This window comes from Ranitomeya variabilis, chromosome 3 (genome assembly GCF_051348905.1).
Source record: "Ranitomeya variabilis isolate aRanVar5 chromosome 3, aRanVar5.hap1, whole genome shotgun sequence".
Lineage (NCBI taxonomy): Eukaryota > Metazoa > Chordata > Amphibia > Anura > Dendrobatidae > Ranitomeya > Ranitomeya variabilis.
In genome coordinates this window covers 606,879,901-606,901,850 of record NC_135234.1, presented here as the reverse complement: position 1 = coordinate 606,901,850, position 21,950 = coordinate 606,879,901, and the positions used below count along the sequence as shown (strand labels likewise).

General features: G+C 43.7%; 1 protein-coding gene and 1 long non-coding RNA gene across 7 annotated transcripts in view; one reads left to right on the top strand and one right to left on the bottom strand.

Annotated features, from left to right (window-relative positions):
• The window catches only part of ELF1 (E74 like ETS transcription factor 1), a 146,240-nt gene that overhangs the window by 98,043 nt on the left and 26,247 nt on the right, over nucleotides 1-21,950 (top strand). For 5 of the 6 annotated variants that reach the window (XM_077297297.1, XM_077297300.1, XM_077297296.1 and 2 more), the window contains one exon: nucleotides 1,657-1,952. In XM_077297297.1, the coding sequence (XP_077153412.1) occupies nucleotides 1,881-1,952 (72 nt within the window). In that variant the 5' untranslated portion in view covers nucleotides 1,657-1,880. Of the gene's footprint in view, nucleotides 1-1,656; nucleotides 1,953-4,361; nucleotides 4,785-21,950 lie in introns of those variants that run through there. The other variant, XM_077297301.1, reaches the window with a different exon arrangement.
• LOC143816652 (uncharacterized) lies at nucleotides 1,128-21,931 on the bottom strand. The gene is made up of 3 exons (XR_013223972.1): nucleotides 21,867-21,931; nucleotides 15,530-15,645; nucleotides 1,128-1,238 (listed from the first exon to the last, which is right to left on the bottom strand). It is a non-coding gene; the product is annotated as an uncharacterized LOC143816652 (long non-coding RNA).

Here is a 21,950-nt window from a genome sequence, read left to right as displayed (position 1 = left end):
AAACCTGCAAGCACTCCACATCCAATGCATGTGAATGGGGCACTCGGCTACATGGTACAGCTTCAAATCCTGGACATGTGGACGTACCTGAAAGAGCTGTTCACACGTTCATTTTTTTTTTTATTTCTGTTTCTCTGTTCAGTCCTTGAAAAAAAGTCTGTTTTTTTTTCTTTTTTTAAAAAACTGATACATTGCAATTCTTTAACATATGAAATTGTCTTGTAAATTATTAACTGCTGCTGTAAAAAAACAAAAGTGAACAAAAGACAGATTGCACATGGATGACAAGTGAGAAGAATCATGCGAGCTTTCTGGATAATGATTTTTTTCTATACGTTTGTGTTTCCGTGACGGATTCATACGTGGTATAAAGGCCCAGTCACACAAAGCATTCTCACAGGTTCTGACCTCAGAGGTTTTTTCTTATTTATTGCAGCGTTTATCATCCCTGATGTTTGTGTTTTTCCCCAAATAAAGGGGATGTGCGTTATTAGTAATGGCTAGTACAGTGATCAGCTGATGGTGAAGGATCCGGTGATCAGAGGTGGGCTTTGTTGTGTATAATCGTTTCCCTCAGAGAGCACACAAATTAATGGTTGCATATGTAGTTTAAAGACTAAAACTGAAAACGGCTGCACTGGTTCCTCATTCGTGACCTCCATAAATTAGACGGAGCAAACCACGACTACAAACAGCGTCCATCGCTCTGAAGAACTAGTGCATCCATGGAGAGCTGAGCGAGCACATTATGGAATGTGTAATCCTCCTTGTGGTGGTGCTACAGGGGAGGACACATATGGTGCCCGGCACTGCAATAGCAGCATTTAATACTGGTAGAAGCAGCCAATAATATGGCATTGTAGGAGTCAGCGATGTGAGGTCTCAAGAAACCCTTGTGATCTCATGTGAGATCCTTTTGCGTGAAGTTTCCACTTGTGTGGCGTGCGGATGAGACGAACCTACATCATGTGAATGCAGCATGTATCTATATGTACTGTGCTCCGGCCCTGAGAATGATGGCGGGGTACCCTCCAGGCACATTGGAGGCAGCAGAGACCATCCCCTCATGCTCGCTGGCTCCAGCCCAGCTGTTTCCAGTTTACCCCTCTGTCTTGAGCGGTGTCTGGGGTGGAGTGGTTGTGGTGTGTGCAGATCTTTGCATGTTCTCTCTTTTTTTGCCGTGACGTGGTCATCAATGCTTCCTTCCTGTAGTTCACAAGCTTGTTCTTCTGATAAGCCTAGTTAGAACAGAACTGCAAATGTCAGGGTAGAAATGCAGGGAATGTATCTGTGCTATGCTACTTCTTGTCATTGCTGTTTATGAACTTTTATTTTTAATTCTTTTTTCTTTTTTTCTTTTATTATTCTGCTTCTCTGTAACATCGGAGTCACTGCTTGGGGATTCTGTATTTCCACTTAAGAGCAAATCATTCCCTTGTACAAGAGGTAATTTAAGTCCATCTTTTCTAGATATAGGAGGTCACAGCAGGTAGAATAGGATTTCTACAGTTTATTTGCTCAGGTTTATTTTGGGTGATGTACTGTATATATGTCTTGTTATTTATCATACGGCTGGTATTACATTTTCCATTGTACTAGATTGGAAGTTTTGTTTTGTGCAGAGAGGAAATATCATTTTTTTTTTACATTTTGCAGGCTTCAACGTCCTAATGAAAAAAAACAGCTGAAGAAAATCCTTTGCTTCCTAAAGGACAACCGATTGCCTGGAGTTTGATCATCTGAAATATTTGTGAATGACTGAACCTGGAAAAGCACTTTAGAAGCCTGGATTTACCGGTGTTCTTGTTTCATTCCATACAAGAAACCAACAGCGTTTTCTGTACTTCTCATGCGGATTTGTAGGACGGTGAAGCACTAGGATGGCTACCGCCGTGCAACCAAATGAGCTGGTGTTCGAGTTTGCAAGTAATGTCATGGCGGATGATCACCAGGTAGGTAGAACCTTTTGGAGAACTGCTAGATTACACAATTACACACAGTCCGTGTTCCATGCTTTCAATGTTATACGTGCTTATGAGATGATAATGTTTAATACATTCATTACTAGTTCCGATCATGAGTTAAAGGAGTTCTCTGGTCATATCACTACTGAAGCTACCGCCTCACCAACGCCGGAGCTGCAGCAACCCTCAACCTATTGTCTCCTTCCCCACCATCCTGTAGAATGTAAGCCTGCAAGGTCAGGGTCCTCGCCCCTCTGTATCAGTCTGTCATTGTTAGTTTGTTTACTGTAAGTGATATCTGTAACTTGTATGTAACCCCTTCTCATGTACAGCACCATGGAATCAATGGTGCTATATAAATAAATAATAATAATAATAATATGACATTGATGAACTATCCGTAAAATTGGTCATCAATATCTTATTGGTTGGAAGTGAACAACTGGCATCCCTACTGATCAGCTGTCATCAGCTCCATCAGTGGCCGGATGTAATCATTGAATAAATTCCATTGTGCAGCTCTATTCAATCTGTAGCAGCCGATGCCGGGTGCTGGAGATCAGCTACCATTCTCTGTGCTGCTCAGCTCTGTTCAGTGCTTCTATCTGGCCGCTGCTGGAGCAGAAAACATCTCATCTGTGAGAATTCCGAGTGTTGGAGCACCACCTACCTGATATTAATGATTCATCCTCCAGTTAGGCTCTCAATATCATATGTAGAATTGATCGAGTTTGTTCAGGTCCCTGTTTATTGGGCAAGCTATAGCGCTTACCGAATAAGCTGCAGAGGGAACCTGGATACATGGAGCGTGCCGGCTGATTGGTGCCGCAGCTGCATGTGTCGCGGCTGTGTGACAGTCACGACACATTAATGGAGAGCCCAACAAGCAGGCTATAAATGCATGTGCTGTGACCGTCACACTGCCGCGACACATGCAGCTGCAGAGCCAAACAGCTGATCAGCCAGTGCGCTCCATGTATCTGGTTTGCGAATAAACTGGAACCCGAACAAATTTGCTTAACTCTAATCATATGTACTGTGAAAACCTCTTTTAAAGGGATTGTCCACTGCTGGATAACCAGTGCTTAATGAATTCAGGGCCCCTTTGAAAATTAAAATCAATGTTTACTCCCCTCCCACAGTGGCACCATTCCAGCAATGTTGCCTCTGTTGTTCCTGGCAGATGATGTGACATTGTTGTGTCATGTGACTTCTGCAGCCAATCCGACGCCACTGATGAAGTGCAGCCTTTTCGATTTCATCAGAGGGGATATTTGCTCTTACCAAATATTGATATTATGTGCCAACTGATTGGCTGTAGCGGTCACGAGACACAGCAAAGTCATGTCATTTCCTGGAAAATATTGCTGTAAATGCCACCCCTGTGGGAGATGAATAAACATTGTTTGGTTTTATTTTCTATGGAACCCTGAATTTATTATGCGGTGGTTGACCAGTAGTGGCCAGCCCCTGTGAGTTGCACCGCATGGAGTATGAACAGTCTCTATATTCATATTAATTTTCTAAATTCCATTAAAATGTACCGGACGAAACGGCTCAATATGATTCACTGTTTTGTTTGGTCAAAGGACAGACACCTTGATGGAAACCAGATTGGCCAATGGCGTCAGTTGGCATTTTTAGTAGCCTTCATTAGTTGGATCTTGCTCTCATGCTTTTTTTGTAGAACAAAACAAAAAAAAAGAAAGAACGGCCAAAAAAAGGCAGCTATGACAGAGGTTTTATTGTATATGTGGCTTAGAGTTGATGGCATTGCTGGTGACCCAGTATTTGCACTTGACGAATGATTGGGGTCTGACCAATTGGACCTTACAGTTGGTGAAATGAGTTTGTGTTTGCTAATTACACCCACAGATAATCTTTTTATCATATTCTCCTGTTATGATCTAACTAAAGTAAAGCCTTTCTATTCACTCTATTGGAGTTGTCTTTTTAGAGATCTTTCAGATGATATTTACAGTCTACAACTGTGAAAATGTCTGATTTGTAATGCAATATCTTCATAGGTGTGTAGAGGCCCATTTCCAACAACCATCACTCCAGTGGTCTTATGGTACTTTGTGTTTGCTAACTGTGTAAGAAGGCTAATGGATGGTTAGAATACCATTGAAAACCCTTGTGCAAGTATGTTAGCACAGCTGAAAACAGTTTGGCTGATTAGAGAACCTATAAACCTGAACTTTGTTTGAGCTAGTTGAGAATCTGGAGCATTACATTTGTTGGTTCCATTAAACTCTCAAAATAGCCAGAAAAAAAGAACATTCATGTGAAACTCGACGGTTTACTCTTGTTCTTAGAAATGAAAGCTATTCCATGTGAGAAATTGCTAAGAAACTGAAGATTTCCTACAACGGTGTGTACTACTCCCTTCAGAGGAGACACAAACAGGCTATAACCAGAGCAGAAAGAAGTGGGAGACCCCGCTGCACAACTGAGCAACAAGACAAGTACATTAGAGTCTGTTGTTTGAGAAATTTACCCCTCACAGGTCCTCAACTGGCAGCTTCATTAAATAGTACACGAAAAATGCCGGTGTCAACGTCTACAGTGAAGAGGCAACTCCGGGATGCTGGCCTTCAGGGCAGAGGGCCAAAGAAAAAGCCATATCTGAGACTGGCTAATAAAAGGAAAAGATTAATATGGGCAAAAGAACACAGACATTGGACAGAGGAAAATTGGAAAAAAGTGTTATAGACAGACGAATCCAAGTTTGAGGTGTTTGGATCACACAGAAGAACATTTGTGAGACGCAGAACAACTGAAAAGATGCTGGAAGAGTGTCTGACGCCATCTCTCAAGGTAATGTGATGGTCTTGGGTTGCTTTGGTGCTGGTAAACTGGGAGATTTGTACAAGGTAAAAGGGATATTGAATAAGGAAGCCTATCACTCCATTTTGCAACGCCATGCCATACCCTGTGTACAGCGCTTGATTGGAGCCAATTTCATCCTACGGCAGGACAATGACCCAAAGCACACCTCCAAATTATGCAAGAACTATTTAGGAAAGAAGTAGGCAGCTGGTATTCTATCTGTAATGGAGTGGCCAGCGCAGTCACCAGATCTCAACCCCATTGAGCTGTGGTGGGCGCAACTTGACCCTGTATGGTACGCAAAACGTGCCCATCAAGCCAAACCATCTTGTGGGAAATTGCTGCAAAGGGAGCATTCTTTGACGAAAGCAAAGGTTGAAGGAGAAAATTATGTAAAAAAAAATATATATATTTTTTTCGAACCTTGTCAATTTCTGGACTAGATTTTCAATTTCTTTGGCAACTCATTTGATTAATAAAAGTATGAGTTTTCATGGAAAACACAAAATTGTCTCGGTGACCCTAAACTTTTAAACGGTAGTGTATGTGGCACAAATATGGTAACAATTGTCAGTTTTTCATACAATTTATATACTTGACAAGCATGAACCTGCCTCATTCAGATGTATGTGAGGAAGGTATTCATGGCTCCATCCTGAATTAGATTACAGTAACGTATAGGCCATGTCATCAGTGACTACTGCATACGTAAACGTAGATTATATGGTACTAATAAGACAAAACATTGTTGAGGTGTACAGAAGAATAAATAAAAAAACGGGGATCATAGATGCAATTCAAAGGCATAAAAAGATTAGGAAAGTGGAGTTATAGAGGATGGGGGATCATCTTCATTGGGGTCCATATGCAAAGCCATATGTTAGTGCAGAAGAAGGATTCTGGTTGCCCAGTGTTGGCATCAGATGAGACAGTCTGGGACCCAGTTCTACATTCGTTGTCCTCGATCTATAGGAAATTTTCTTGCCAGGTCCGTTAGAAATAGATGGCAACAGATGCCGCATTAACAAATCTGTTGCCAATTGACTCCAATGTTATAAAACGGAGTCGGCAGTGATCAGTTAGCGGATAACAGACTTAAAAGTTGTCAGCACAACGTATATGTAACTGATTTGTGCAAGATCCTTTCTAACAGATCATTACTGGACATGTGAACATAGTCTGATTGAGATTACCAACCTTCACGGTGGAAGTGCAAGAAAAAAGACAAATATAATCCTATAGGATGGCCACTTTCTCACAACTGTGCCATCCAAGGATATATGTTTATGGCATAGGTAAAGTGGAAAAAGCGGTCTCCAGGTACTTCTAGCTGTTACCTTCAGGTAAACGAAGTATTTTTGTTTTCCAGACACTTTGGGACCATATACGTAAATGTATAGTGTAAATTCATAGTGTAAGGCCTAATATGAAACACAGCAGAGTATTTCCAAGTGTACAGCCCTTCGTACATGATAGACAGCTGTTGGTCAAATGATGGCTGTCTCTCCCGATTATTTTGTTCTGTATGAAATAGGTTCTGCCAGAGGCCTCTGGAAGCCTCTTATATCACTGAAAGTGAAAAGATTGGTAGTCCAGAATCAGACATGCCAGATTCTTCTCTCGCCCAACGTCATGTGTTGAAGAGTTGGGAGGCCATATACACATTAGCCTGTTGGCCAAACCCAATGATATAGGTGTGGGTTCAGCCGACGTAGGTCTAATCTGTTTGAGGGGTTAAAGCCATTGTTTATGGCCATGTTTATGTACCTATTTAGATCATCCAATAGTCCAATGTGTATGAGGACCTCCGGATTCCTCTCCCAACAATATCTGTTAAAGGGAAAAGGTTCTGGCCTGTTGCATTGCCAACGGCCGATGGTTTTGTTCTCTGGGAAAGCTCATAGCAAACACAGGAGTGCCGAGTAAAATGGACTATAGGGTTATTCCCACCCTCCCTTCCCTGCACCCCAACCCGCACAAAGAAAAAAAACTGGCTTATATTCAGTCCAATATCTGGGACCTCAGTGATCTTTGTAGCCCCCAGCTTGAGTGGAGTGTCAGTGTGCATGCTTGGCCTCTGCTCCATACATTGAAATGGCAGAGAACAGCACTCCTTTTTCTCCGGCAGTCCCATAGAGAATGAATGGAGCAGAAGTCGAGCATGCACACTGACACTCCATTCCAGATGGGCTGGTTCGCCCTGTTCTCTGGGTTCCGGAGCCTTGATCTAGGGAGGGTGCAATCGGTGACCAGATTTTTGTGCTAACAATTAGACCGCAACATGATAATGGGGGCAAAGACCCTGATTGCAGCTTGCTAAATGTTTTCAGTTTGACAGGTCTACTAGTCCTGTGAATGCTAAGCTCTGTATAACCCCACCACTGATTATATAACACTGTAGGGAAACAGAGCACACCAGACCATAGAGTGATACATTTATAAAATATATATTACAACCAGGTAACCTCACCTGAGCGAGTGTGTAGGCACAACTCTGATGAAAGCTCAGTAACCATTGCTGCTGCCCCGTGGCTGGGGGATGAACTCCACCAGGATGCATGAAGGAAAGGACAATTCACAGTTTTGGGCTGTTTTAACAGAGATGATCATCCTTGATCAAAGATATAAGAAGCAGTTTATACTCCACAGCACGTTTCCACGAAGGACCGCCGTCTTTCTCAAGTGTAAAAAACAACTAATTGGCAGCTTTCTGCCTATACATAGTGTACACAGAAATCTGACAATCAGTGGTGGGGTTACTATAGTATAGAAAAGGCTTCAGCACAACCTAATAGGAAGGTGCACAAATATAGGTTCCCAAACCTTAATACGTGAAATAATTTATAATTGGCACACTCCAGAAATGTGATGCAAAGGGGAATATTTAATGTACATACAATGGTTACAAACGTTTCGGTCCGCGTGGACCTTCATCAGTGTACTAAGTGTATAACTGAAATGGTGTGAACCGTATACAGGGCCCCAATAAGAGTTTTACTTGCATCAGCTGAATAGTGTGGACACCGTCTACTTGCGGTGGACACCACATAGCTGCACTCTGTCCATTGCACGTTCCTCTACAAGTTGCTGGACTCTGACATCCTGTAGTGTCTTTTCTTCAACACTATTCAGCTGATGCAAGTAAAACTCTTATTGGGGCCCTGTATACGGTTCACACCATTTCAGTTATACACTTAGAACACTGATGAACATTTGTAACCATTATATGTACATTAAATATTCCCCTTTGCATCACATTTCTGGTGGGGTTACTGTCACGCACAGTGAATGGAGACTAAGTGCAACGCGAAGGGATAAGGGAAAAGGAACCAAACACTAGGGAATGGGGGAGTGGAGACCCCTAGACAGATCTAACGACTGTCTGCCCTATCGTCCCTATATAGGTTTTGCGCCTATCGCCGACCCTGGCGATAAGCCCTGCATTGGGAAGGAGAGGGTGTGCCCTAGTCGATCCCCACTAACACTAAAGACAGATGGGATACACAAACAAGGGGGAACACTTAGCTAGAGTAGACTCAGAGAGAAACACGGATATCTTAAAAACACCAGAGAGGAAAATAGCCGACTGCTATTACTCCAAGCCACAACAGGGAATTGGAAATAGAAATATCAACCACAACTCCTAGCAGCATGCTGGGGGTTATAAACATCCCAGTCCAGGTGTGTCCACTAGACCTGGGGAAGGTTGCCACTCATTCCTAAAGTCAGAAGGCCCGGGGAGAAGTCTGCAAAACAAACTGCTGAGACCTTCTGCAGTCATATGCAGAGCGATGGTCTGCAGCCTCGGACACTCCCATAGGTTATACAGAGCTCATGAATATAGAGGGGTACATGGCAGCAGGTTTACTAGTTCTCTTGAGATAATCACAACTAATTTAAAAAGCTCAATACGTTGCACATCATGGGAATCCGTTTCTTTCTCTACATTACGCTGCTCTCGGATTCGGAGGTAAAAACCTGGTAACACTCTCTTTAAAGAGGTTTTTATCCCGTCCAAAAGAAGTAACCCCTTTTCATAGGAAAAGGGATAACTAGTTTGATCAAACATAAACAATGCCAACCTTGCATTAAATGTTCTCAGAAATTTCCCTGTAGTGTATCTTTATAATGGGCAGTGCAGTGTGACACATAACATAGATCATTTCTTCCCTTGTTGTCGCACTGCACGGCCCATTATACAGATTCTCTACACTACTACTTGTTTCAATTTGATTTATTAAATTATATAATAAAACAAGCTTATATTTCAGGCACAAAACCTAATAACGGTCAGTGGGGCAGGTTGAAGATGACCTGCCACCAGGTCAAAAGTGGCCAGTTTTGTTTTTATTTTGTGCTAAAAAAAGAGCATGGACTGCACCTTGCAAAAAATCATACATTGATCTGATGCTGCCAGGCAAAAATATATATTACTGAACATGAGGCGAACCTCTCAGTGGGGCCCTAAGGCCCCTTTTACACATCAGTTTTTACCGTCAGGCACAATCCGACTAATTTTGTAAAACACGGATCCGTTGCAAATTGTGAAAAACTGATGCGACGGATCTGTTTTCTTTTTACCTGGGGACAGAGTTTGGACTTCCTGTTCCAGGGAGAGATATCGGTCGCCGGATCCATCATTTCACCTCACGTTTCATCCCTTTATCTCCGGATCCGTTGCTGGGCGTTTTTTCGCCGGACAGAAAAAAAGTTCCTCTGCATGTTTTCTCCGGCCACTGGAAAACTAATTTAGGACGGATCCGGCCAAAAACGGATGAAACGTGAGGCCATCCCGCGCTAATACAAGTCTATGAGAAGGAAAAACAATCCGGCGGTAACTTTTTCCGGATCAGTTTTTTTTTTCAAAATTGGCCAGATTGTGCCTGACGGCAAAAACCTGATGTGTGCAAGGGGCCTAACTTTTATAGCCTTAAAGGAGCAGTGCTGTGCGCTAATCACTGTCGCAGTGACCGTGCACCAGCAGGGCAAGCGGCCTTGTGCCCCACAGCTCCCATGCTGTAAGACAAAGTCCCTATTACTCCAGACCACACCGCCCCACCAGCATTAAACCACAGCAACAATGGCCGCCACACAGCACCACCACCAAATGAAAGAAGCACTGAAACTCGCCTTCCTCCAGCTCTGCAGTGAGAGCAGATACATGCTGGACCCCTTTTGCAGTTTCTTACTAATTTTAAAATCACCCGTGCCAAATGGTAGGAGTGCAGGTCCAAGAAAGGGGACAGAGCATGCAATCTGTACCCGAACGTATGATTTTTGCTGTCCATTCTCTTTCTTTTCAGCATTTTGCTTCTATTTTATTCCCACTGCTCCCCTGAGTTTTTTATGGGTCTTGTTACTTGGTGCTGGTTTCCTGGAATTTACCCACTCGGTTGTTCTCAGGGTAATAGTGCAGGGTAATAGTGTAGAGTAAAGCACAACCTCTTGGTAAAGACTACTGATGAGCGAGCATACTCGTTGCTCGGGTGTCCTCCGAGTATTTATGACTGCTCGGAGATTTAGTGTTCATCGCTGTAGCTGAATGATTTACAGCTACTAGCCTTGAAATACATGTGGGGATTCCCTAGCAACCAGGCAACCCCCACATGTACTTATGCTGGCTAGTAGCTGTAAATCATTCAGCTGTTGCGATGAAAACTTAATCTCCGAGCAGTCATAAATACTCGGAGGTCACCCGAGCAACGAGTACACTCGCTCATCACTAGTAAAGACCATGAACATTTTGCACTAAAATGAAAAGTGCAATATCTCAGAATATGGCTGAAAAGCCAAAAACTGAATACAGTTAGTCCTCGGGTTACAACGGTCTCGAGTAACATCGTTTCGTGGTTACAATGCTTTATACGACGCCTCATTCCGACTTACACGGTTTTGCGTCGTAAGTCGAACTACATGCAACTACGTGCAGTGGCAGAAGAATGGAGTCCAGTTCTCTACACTGTACCCGGTTACACGAGGAAAACGAGTCTCCTGCACGCCATAACACCCTAATTATGTAGGGTACTGTGTTAGGATAGGTGTTTGGATAGGCTAAGTGTTTGCAGTACTGTACTGTTATTATGGCCGTGTAAGAACGGATCAACGTCGTAAGTCGAGGACTACCTGCACCGACAGGAGTAGCAGGAATAAAATATGGGGGAAAGCTGCCCCCGTCTGACCTGGCGACAGGTCCCCTATAAAGTAGACGTCGTCTGTGCTCCTTTTCATACCGTGGCCATGATACGATTTCTGCAGACCTTTTTCTCCCTTGTTTTTTTTTTTCCTAGGAACCTCATGTCTATAATTAGAAGTGATTTGACTTTGTAGCCAATTCAGATGTCTGCATGCAAATGAACAAGGGAGACACATTTTGTTTTTACAGTAAACTGATAGAGCTGTGACTGATCCACCCTGTGACCACGGGCGATGTGTAATCTGTACCTATAGACACACCCTAGACCCGGTGCCATAGCCGGCCATTTTTGCTGAGCCTTTGTTGTCCTGCAGCACTCAGATGATTAGCTCACATCATCCCATCAGTGTAATGATTCACTGGTCTTACTGGTCTGTACTGAGGACGGCCAAGTTGTCTTTTCCGGGTAGGGCAGGATGCAGTGCGCTGCAGCAGTCTATGGCTGGGCTATATGTTGTCTGTATGCTGCACATAGGGGGAAATTGAGGTCTGCTTGACTAGGCTTTAAATCAAAGTATCGGACCTCTGTGTTAAGTGAATACTTTCATGTGTTGACCTAGTTATAATGCAGGTGGGACGCACCTCACACTGAATATAGACCTGGAATATATGGTTACCTGCTGTTGTATCCTATTTCATATTTGTTCTACGAGTACATCAGACCTTGCTGGGCATAAATGGAACTGGTGTGGTACCTAAACACTATTAACCTGCAAATATGGGGTTAGTCTGCAGGTTAATGGCATTCTAAAGTCTTGCGACCGCCGCACTGAAAGCCTCACTACTGGAAGGAAATTACATTTATTTCCCTGACAGCCTCCGGTCGGCTTCAGTCACTTTTCTGTAAATAGTGAGCAGTGGCTGTAACCACGCCCGGCCCTGACTGACAGCTGGCACCACACCCAGCCACTGCAGGCGAGGCTGTCACTCAGGGTGTGCCAGGGTGTGCGTATAGCCATTGCTCGCTGTGTGCCGGGCGGAGACTGAAGCCGAGCTGGCCGTGTCTCTATGACTGAAAGCCGGAGGCTGCTGGGAGGAATAAAGTGAGTTTCCTTCTGGTAGCTGAGCTTTCAGTGTGGCAGCCGCACAGCTGGAGTACGCTATTAACCTGCACATTAACCCCATATCTGCAGGTTAATGGTGTTTGGGGACATGACAGGTTGTCTTTTAATAGATATAATTTGTACTCGGCCATTCTGATTTAAGAGCCACTATTTTCTTCCAGCATGTTTGCACACTACCTGGTTGACAGCTGATTTGTACAGAAAGTCCTATCATGGAATACTTAAAAACTGACCAGCAGCGAATAACCGAAATAGAAATACTCCGCAGTGATGGACACTCACTTCAGGAGACTCTGATCTCCTCCCAGACTTCACCTCAGTGGAGGAGGAAGAGAAACTGTCTATACTAGGGGAAAAGGAAAGCACAGCGGCCATAGCAGCGCTATATGTCAGTGCCTGCCACAGACTAAGAGGGGCCAGATATGTCCTGGACCCCTATACCACACCCTGGATGTGTCCCTATACCCATTTCCCATTATTTTACCACTTCCTTTGACAATGCTAAAATCAACTTGGTCCTGCCTATAAAGCGCATTTGAATTTCAATTACGGTAATCTACTGGGCACACGAATTGGCCAAGTCATATGTGTCCAGCAGCAACAACAAGGCGACCATTCTCTGGTAGGACCTGAAACGTTTCTGGCAGGCTTAGCAGTGACCATTCAGTATTAAAGCAGCACTCCAGCGTTTTGTGTTTTTTTTTTTTTTTTTTCTTGTTTTTTTTTTTGTTACTGCTAGAGTGGTGCTTTGAATCTAAGGTCCCTGCAGTTAGTCTGATACTCGCCTGCCACAGTCTTCCCCTTCTATTGCCGATGCTCCAGCCGAGTCTCCGGCAGTTTGTTATCTGCCAGCTGGTCTGGTGTTTCATGGAGCGCGTCGGAGGTCACAACTCAATACAAGTCTATGAGAGCCTCGCTCTGGCTCTTGTGGACTTGCATTTAAAGCTGTTGATGTGACTCCTGACGGGCAGTCATAAGTTAGTCACAAGATGGTGCCGCTGCATCAGAGCGCTGCTAAAAAAGACACTAGAGGGCGAATATAACCTTACATTAGAAGCACCACTCCAGTGCTAAAAAAAAAAAGCCAAATCCAGTGAAGTGGTGCTCCACACCAGGGTTAGACTGTAGGCCCATTTAGAAAAGCCCATACAACTCATCGTGCAGGATAAATAATTGTGTATAAATGGGGTGAACAAGCAAGCAAAATGTCCAAAAATGCTTGTTCATCAGGTGTGGAAACAATTTTCTTTTCCACTCAAAGAACATCGTTGTTTGTGCGGTAATCGCCCTTTTCACTGGCTTTTCCTTCCTACAGTGCCAACTATTGCCCAGCGTAAATACAGTGAGCGACATCTAGGTGATTACATCTTGTAAGATTTCTCACACCATGACCTGTAATTGCTCATCTAATATAATGTACAGATCATTGTTAATTGCTCACACAATTATGGGTAATACTACAAACTGCTGGTAAAAATAGGTAACTTTGTAATTTATTTGTTAAAAATAGCCTACGCTCTCAAGACCAGAGGGGTTTTAATATTGTTTTCTGCCTGTAGCCTAGGTTGGCGCTCTCGTAGGCCAGGAGCGCAGCTCACGGGGGCCTGGTTGTTGCGCTTGTTAGGACTGGTTAAAGCTGGCCTGATCAATGGCTCCAACCCAACCAGCTTCAGCGCCCGCCGCTCCTCCGATGCTGCCCAAGCAGTTTGGGCCCCAGTCCATGGCACTGCTCTCAGCTGTCCGTCAGTCAGAAGCTTACTGCCTCCCGACAAGCAGGAAGCCAGGTGACTGGAGCAGTGTGCTCCTGAAGATTACCTCAGACAACATGTCTTTCATCTTCAGCTGTGTAGTTCTTAAACCAAAACAATTTGTCCGCTTTAACCCTGTTAGTGACCAGGCCAAATTTTTGAAATCTAACATGTCCCTGTATGTAGTGATTCTGAGACTGTTATTTCATGACACAATTATACTCAAGAGGTAGTCAAAACTGCTGTTAGAAGTTTAACCCTTTAGGTGCGTCACAGTAAGTAATGCAAAGTTGATGAAAAAAAAATAGCAAGTTTTTTCTTTCACTAAAATGCTTCTAAGAATCTAATAGGCCACAATAGCTGAAAGACAAGGCCATTACTTGGCCTCTGGTTGTCATGGCAACCATCAGGACCTCACGGTTGCAATTATGGGATGCCGATTCTATTGAACCGAATGACGGTATGGAAACGCGTAGAGCGCTGCATGAGATTCAGATGAGCACACGGATACATGCATGGTAGTGATAAGCGCAAGTGCTTGTTACTAGAGTATTCACCGAGTATCGCGGCTGCTCGAGTGAGACCGTCGCATCCCTGTGGCCGCATGTTTCGCAGCCGTTAGTCACAAAACATGCAGGGATTGCCCATGTTTGTCAGATAATCCCATCATGTTTTGTGGCTGTCTAGCAGCTGTGAAACATGGGGATGCTAAGGCCTCTTTCACACTTCAGTCTTTTGGCATCAGTTTGAATCCGCCGTTTTCGTCAAATAGCGGATCCGCCATTTTTTTTGGCGGATCCGCTATTTTCCCATAGACTTGCATTAGCGACGGATTGTGGCAGATGGTCGTCCGTTCCATCCGCCATGTGACGGATCCGTCGAGATTTGGCGGACGTCATCTAGACATTGACAGACATTATAACATTTTTTATCTGCGCCGAAATGGCGGTTCGTGACGGATCCGTCGTGTCCGCCATTCCCTAGAATGGCCGCCTATGGGCAACGGATCTGTTCCATCCGTCATTTGGCGGATCCGTCGCCCCAATCCGCTTTTTCAATTGAGCATGCTCCAAAAAGTAGATACTTTTCCCAGACAACCCCCAAGTAACGGATCCGTCAAAAAACCGGATCCGTTAGAACCGTTTTCTCAACAATTTTGATGGATCCGTCACTATGTCGGAGCAGACTGACGCCAAACAACTGAAGTGTGAAAGAAGCCTAACATGCCACTTGAGCACCCACAAAACTCTGTGCACACCCGAGCACCCTGGGCAAGCTCTAGTAACGAGCACTTGCGCACATCACTAATGCTTGGTTTAGCTTTGTAGCTAGTATACCCACCACTATTTGAACCTTGTTCCCATGTGATATGGATACGTGACCCTGTATCCACTTATCTGGTTTATTAGCGTGGTATATGACAGGCATACGTGACCCTATAGCTTTACCTACTTATCTATGAATTTATGGTCCTGTATGCTCATTGGAGTATGGTTTATGCTCAGGGGAATTAAGGGTCATACAGGGACAGTCCTCGGTGAGCGGGGGGACATTTGCGTTAATCTTAGGGTGCCAACCTCCACAGCAAGGCAGGGATCTACAGGGACTAATGGGCCCCTTTTTGCAAAGTATTCATGGTGGGTTGCTAATCCAATTCTGTGGTACTGTGACTTTATTGAAATGACATCTGTGACATACAGTATATACGCATTTGTGACAAATATTTACCTATAGGGAGGGCGTCTTTAAACATTACTAATAAAGGATATACTCTTTTGTGGTTCTAAGATCTTCTTCTTTGGAAGATGGCTCCTCACAGAAAATTTCCACCTTCATTACATGATCTATGGGAAGATTAGGCAGTCACTAAAGTATGGTTTTTAGATGCAAATTATGAACTTGTCAAACATATGATTTGGAAAAACATGCAATTCTATGCGAAGTATTATTTAAGCCCCTAATGGGGTGGTCCAGTCCAAACAGATAAGTCAGACTTATGAAGTACCCCAGCACACGCCCCGGTTTCTGAGCCAGTACCAGAGTTATACATACTCCCACCCAGGGCCAGTCCAGTGGGCGTGGCCTCATGCCATATACTTGAATTGAGCGAAACCGCCCTCCATCTAGAGACGCAGCCGTCCAGTGGGCGTGGCTGGCTAGAGGGCGCGACCTCGCTCCATAGAAGTCTATGGAGAGGCCACGCCCACTGGACGGGCTCACTTACAATTCACATACATATCCTCCGGTTCTGGCTCAGAAACCGGCGAATCCTCGCAGTGCACAGTACATGTGCTGGGGGGAGTTCACAAGTCTGCAGTCGCACAGCGTGACTGCAGACTTATCGATTTGGACTGGACAACCCCTTTAAGAAGACTACCAACCCAGACTGTAATGCCCATACACACTAGATGAATGCTGGCTGAACCTAGGAATTTCAGTACGACTGGCGGACCAATTAATGTATGGGTGATGGGTGTCCTAACTATCCCCTGACTGCAGATGGCAAAGGAAAGAAGAATTCGGAGTCCTGGATCTCGACATGCCTGGTTCTTTGTTCCCACAGGAGAGAAGCTGACAAGTGTCTGACAGTCCTTCTTCCCCTCTCTCCATTGAGAGCCATGCTCACTCCACCAAGCCAAGTGTGTACGTGAGATGTGAATGAGCCTTTGGTTATCAGATGTCTAGGACGGATGTCTGCCTTTAGGCCTCATGGCTGTAGCGGTGTCATGTGCAGGAGGCTTTGTGACCGCACATAGTCCCCTAAAGCTGTGAAATACAGAGAATAAGGGAGTCCATGTGCCGCCATATGGTGCTCCAAGTGCTGTATGATAGAAATGTTTGATCACATGGTGGAGCATACCGCGATTCTTATTTTATCTGAGCCGCCCGTAAATAATCATGGCATACAGAGGCGCAGTATGGGCGCCCATTATATTCCCACTCCACATGAAGGAACGGCAATATGGCAATGTGCATGAGGTTTATGTTGCAAATGTATTTACAGCAGAACACAGGTTTGTGTTTTAGTTTTTTGGTCAAAATTATCACCAAATCCCTGCGAAAAAAACATCAGTTTAGCAAAATTGAGGCAAAAAATCTCCTTGTGCTTATCAGTGAGTAGCCTCAGTCGCCTGTAACCACTCCTGCATTTATGCTGTAATAATGGAGGTATAAGGGGGATGCGCTGAACGTTGTAGTTCATCTTACAGATTGTGATCATATCTGTGGTTTACTTTTTGTTGGCCAGGGCAACATAACAGCTGCACGGGGCCCATGAGGTAAGGGGGCCACTCCTGCCACAGATATATTAGGGGGTGCCTTGTGATGAGCTGTTGGACTGCTGAGGGCCCTCATTGGTCTGCATCTTGGATGTTTGTGCCCCCTGTATGTTTGGCCCTTGTTAACATTCCACATACTCAGCATTATGAGGTCAGCATTGTTTTAGTTTCTCCAGAACATAGTTTTGTACTTCTGCCAAGTCCGTCATCTGTTTTCAACTTTGTGTCCTGTGAGTTACTATTGTTACAGACATATGGCAGAACTTCGGGCTCTTCCTCCAGCCTGCATGTATTGCTGTACCTGTTCTGGCCTCTAAATACGAATACTTTACTATTTGTACAGGGGAAATTCTCTAGAAATTAGGACTTCTATTTGGTCCTAGGTTGGACATAGATGTCTGTTCTAGAGAGGGATCTAAGGGGTAACGTTTCTCCTTGTAGAGTGACATGCTAGACCTTCCGTATATGCCATGCATGCTCCTCTGGAAAATTAAATATGCAAATGGCCTCTTTAGAGAGGAAGAGGACTTAACCTCTAGTGTCCTTAAAATCAATATTGACCCGTTAACGTGCCTTGCCTAAATCATATGGCAAGACTCGTTAAAAGGTTGATATTGACGTTTAGGATTCCTACTTCCGATAGGTGGCACTAGAGGTCAAGTCGTCTTCCTCTCTAAAGAGAATATTTGCATATTCTAGAGAGGACATTGACCTATGCTGCTTAGGATGACTTGTACTTAACTGCAGATTTTCAACAGATCACCATGTGTAATTTAGTTCAATTTAAAATGCTATATATCAGATTACAGAAAGGGAAGGGGAAAAATGATCAAGATTGCCAGAGTGAAAGACCTACAGATGGTGCTGCTTTCTAGTAAAGGTCCATGTACACAGCCCAAGCGGCGGCACGATACGACTGCTGCTGATCGGTCCATTTTTTTGCCTATCAGCAGTCATTTGAATGCCTGTTTACACAGGCAGACCAAAGTAGGTTCATAGGCTTCCATAGTTCTCAGTAGTGCAAGTTCTGTTTAATCAGGGCAATGCATCACTAAAAATGATTACGGTATCTTTTATGCTCCACAAAAGATCATTTCAACCTATGAACAAGTGTTTTTTTTTTCTCATTCATCATGTGATCTGCAGCCTGTTTACCCAGCAAGATGGTCGTTAAGTCTCTTACATTTTTAACGTAGTAAAATCTGCTGGTGTCATATAGGTGTGGGGGAGTCAAATAAAAACCGTTGTAAAATAGCAGACTAGAATAGAAACCTGATCTGGAACTAACAAACGTGGCACAGTTGACACACAAGGTGGGGGAAAGGTGAAAACACCATGAGCAAGAGGAGGTGATTGGAATGTGGTCTTCCTCGGCTTGCAGTAGGGCCTGTCCAATCTCTACAAATGTTCTAAGGCTATGTGCACACATTGTGGAATCTGCTTCGGATTGTTCCTCGCAGATTCCTAAAAATCCGCAGGTAAGACGCCCTGCGTTTTACCTGCAGATTTACTACTGATTTATCGCGGAATTACTGCATTTTTTGTTCAGTTTTCAACAGCAGTTTTACACCTGCTGATTCCTATTATGGAGCAGGTGTAAAATGCTGCGGAATCCGCACAAAGAATTGACATGCTGCAGAAAGTACAACGCAGTGGTATTTTCTGTAGCATGTGCACTGCGTATTTTGTTTTCCATACATTTAAATGGTACTGTACAACGCATGGAAAACAGCTGCAGATCCGTAGCTTCAGATCCGCTGCGGATCCACAGCAAAATCCGCAACATGTGCACATAACCTCAGTCCACAGGTTTCTATTTTCTTGTGGTTGCTGTAACGCATGTCTGTGCAGAGCAGTTCTTTTTTTTTTTTTTTTTGCTAGGCCTTAGTTCTTAGGCTACGTGCACAGGTTGCAGATTTTGCTGCGGATCTGACGCTGCGGATCTGCAAGAGTTTTCCATGCGTTGTACAGTACCATTTAAACGTATGGAAATCAAAATCCGCAGTGCACATGTTGCGGAAAATACCGCACAGAAACGCATTTTCTACAGCATGTCAATTATTTGTGCGCATTCCGCAGCGTTTTACACCTGCTCCATAATAGGAATCCGCAGGTGTAAAACTGCTGTTGAAAACCGCACAAAAAACCCAGTAAATCTGCAGGTAAAATGCAGGGCGTTTTACCTGCGGATTTTTAGGAATCTGCGTGGAACAATTCGCGGCAGATTCCGCAACGTGTGTACATAGCCTAAAGATAACTCACTGATTCCAGAAGGATAAGGAATATTCTTTAATTTGTGCAGGAAGGGGGTAGGAGGCGAGCTGTGAACATCACTAACTGGCAGTGATGGATCTTATATTATCTGTCTCCTGTTGAGAGAGTGTCTTTTCATTGTTATCCTGGCTATGAAAATCATTTTATTATATATTGTTCCTTTGTGAGAAGTTGCCCTTTACAGCGGGTAAGTTTCTTAAAGTGGCTGCCCGCTTTGAATAGTAACGTTTTAGTTAGAAGGATTCCCCAACGATGGATTGATCGCAGGATACCCTAAGGCTATGTGCGCACGATGCGGATTTACTGCGGATCCGCAGCGTTTTTTCCGCGCAGAAATGCTGCAGATCCGCAAAGTGACTTACAGTACAATGTAAATCAATATGGAAAAAAAATGCTGTGCTAATGGTGCGGAAAATTCCGCATGGAAAACACTGCGGATCAAAAGAAGTAGCATGTCACTTCTTTTGTGCGGATCTGCAGCGTTTCTGCACCCTTCCATTATAGAAATCCGCAGGGGTAAAAAACGCATAAAATCCGTAACAAAGACGCACAAAATCTGCATAAAAAACCGCATAAAATCTTCACCTGCGTTTTCTGCCAGGAGATGCAGATTTTGTGCAGAAAATTCTGCACCCCAATCCGCAACATGTGCACATAGCCTTAATCAGATTCCGGGAACGACTTCAGGAAATGATACTTTTTTTTGGAAGTGTTAAATTTTCCTGAAGTGGTTTTGGAGAGGTTTTTTTTAAGTTTTTTGGAAGAGGCTTTTCTTCCCGAAAGTGATTTTTGCCGCCCTTTGATTGAACACTGCCCAGATTTAAAAGGATTCCATCATGATATGCTTCAAAGAAGTGACGTGCACTTTTTTTTTTCCCCACCAGATGTTTATCAAAACCAGAAGTGGAAAAATAACATTATAAAGAACTTCTTAGGCAATGTAAAGATAGTTAGCTTGTTATCCAAGTATTCAGCTGATAGCCACAACCCATGCGGTGATTGCCTAACAGCCGCAAAACATGCAGCAGCCACCTGAGATACTCGGAAACACTGGAGCATGCTCCGATAACACCATATCACAGCACGTTCGCTCATCACCAGCGCTGATACATCTAGCTGGACGCTGCAATTGTAATCATTCCCAGATCCATATTCATGAACATGATCTAAGAGAGGGTTTTGTTTCATGTCTGACTTCATTATATTTGTATCATTGTGTTCCATTTCTGCTAGATCTTCAGTGGATTCTTGTGAAACACTTGATCCTCACGAGGATGCAGCTGCCACCATTATTGGCTTGTGTCCTTATGTGCGTGCGATTACTATGAAGTCAGCATTCCTTCCGCAGAGCCGCTTGTAATACTGTGTTCTTCAATAATATCATGTAACCCACAACATAAACTGTTTACAAAGTGGGCTGCATCATTTTCCAGAAAGGAATTTGGCGTTTTATCTTCTTGCTTGGATTTCTGAGGTTGTGAAAATTGTTTTTCGGCACTATCTGCAGTGGGGAAAATAACTATTTGATACACTGCTGATTTTGTACATTTTCCCATCTACAAAAAGCAGAGATGTCTGTAATTTTTAATATAGGTACACTTCAACTGTGAGAAACAGATTGTAAAAAAAATCCTGAAAATCGCATTGTATGGTTTTTACCTTATTAATTTGCATTTATTGCATTAAACAAGTATTTGATCACCTACCAACCAGCAAGAATTCTGTCTCTCACAGACCTGTTACTTTTTCTTTAAGAAGCTCTCCTGCTCTTCACTCATCATCTGTATTAATTGTACCTGAACTCGTTACCTGTATAAGGAGTGGCTCCGTAAGAAGAATTTCAAGGTCCTGTAGTGGCCCAGCCAGTCTCCAGGCCTGAAACCAGTAGAAAATCTTTGGTGGAAGCTGAAACTCCATGTTACCTAACAGCCCCAAAACCTGAAAGACCTGGAGAAAATCTGCATGGAGGAGGGGGCCAAAATCCCTGCTGTGTGCAAACTTGGCCAAAAGCTACAGGAAACATGAGACCTCTGTAATTGCAAACAAAGGTTTCTGTACCAAATATTACGATAATTTCTGCTTGTCTTCTGTATCATATACTTATTTCATGCAATACAATCCAAATGAATTATGTAACAATCATACAATGAGATTTTCTGGATGTTTTGTTTAGATTCTGTCTATCAACATTCACAAGAGACAACAAAAACGCAGCAATACCTTTCTTATTGTAAGCAGCTTCTTTAGGCTATGTGCCCACGTTGCAGAAATGCTGCGGAAATGTCCGCAGTATTTCCGCAACTCCCTGCCGCAGGTAAAACGCATGTGGAATTCGCTTGCATTGTCCCGCAAAAACACATTTTAGCATCACTTGGAATAGGGATTGACAGGTTGGTCACACTTGTCAAGCATAGTGCTTGACAAGTGTGACCAACCTTTTACTACTGATGCTGCCTATGCAGCATCAATAGTAAAAGAATGTTAAAAATAATAAAGAATAAGGTTATTCTCACGTTCAAACGGCCCCCGATCTCCTCAGCGCCACTCCCGGTACGTTCTGTTCCCAGGGATGCTTTGCGTGAAGGACCTTTGTGACG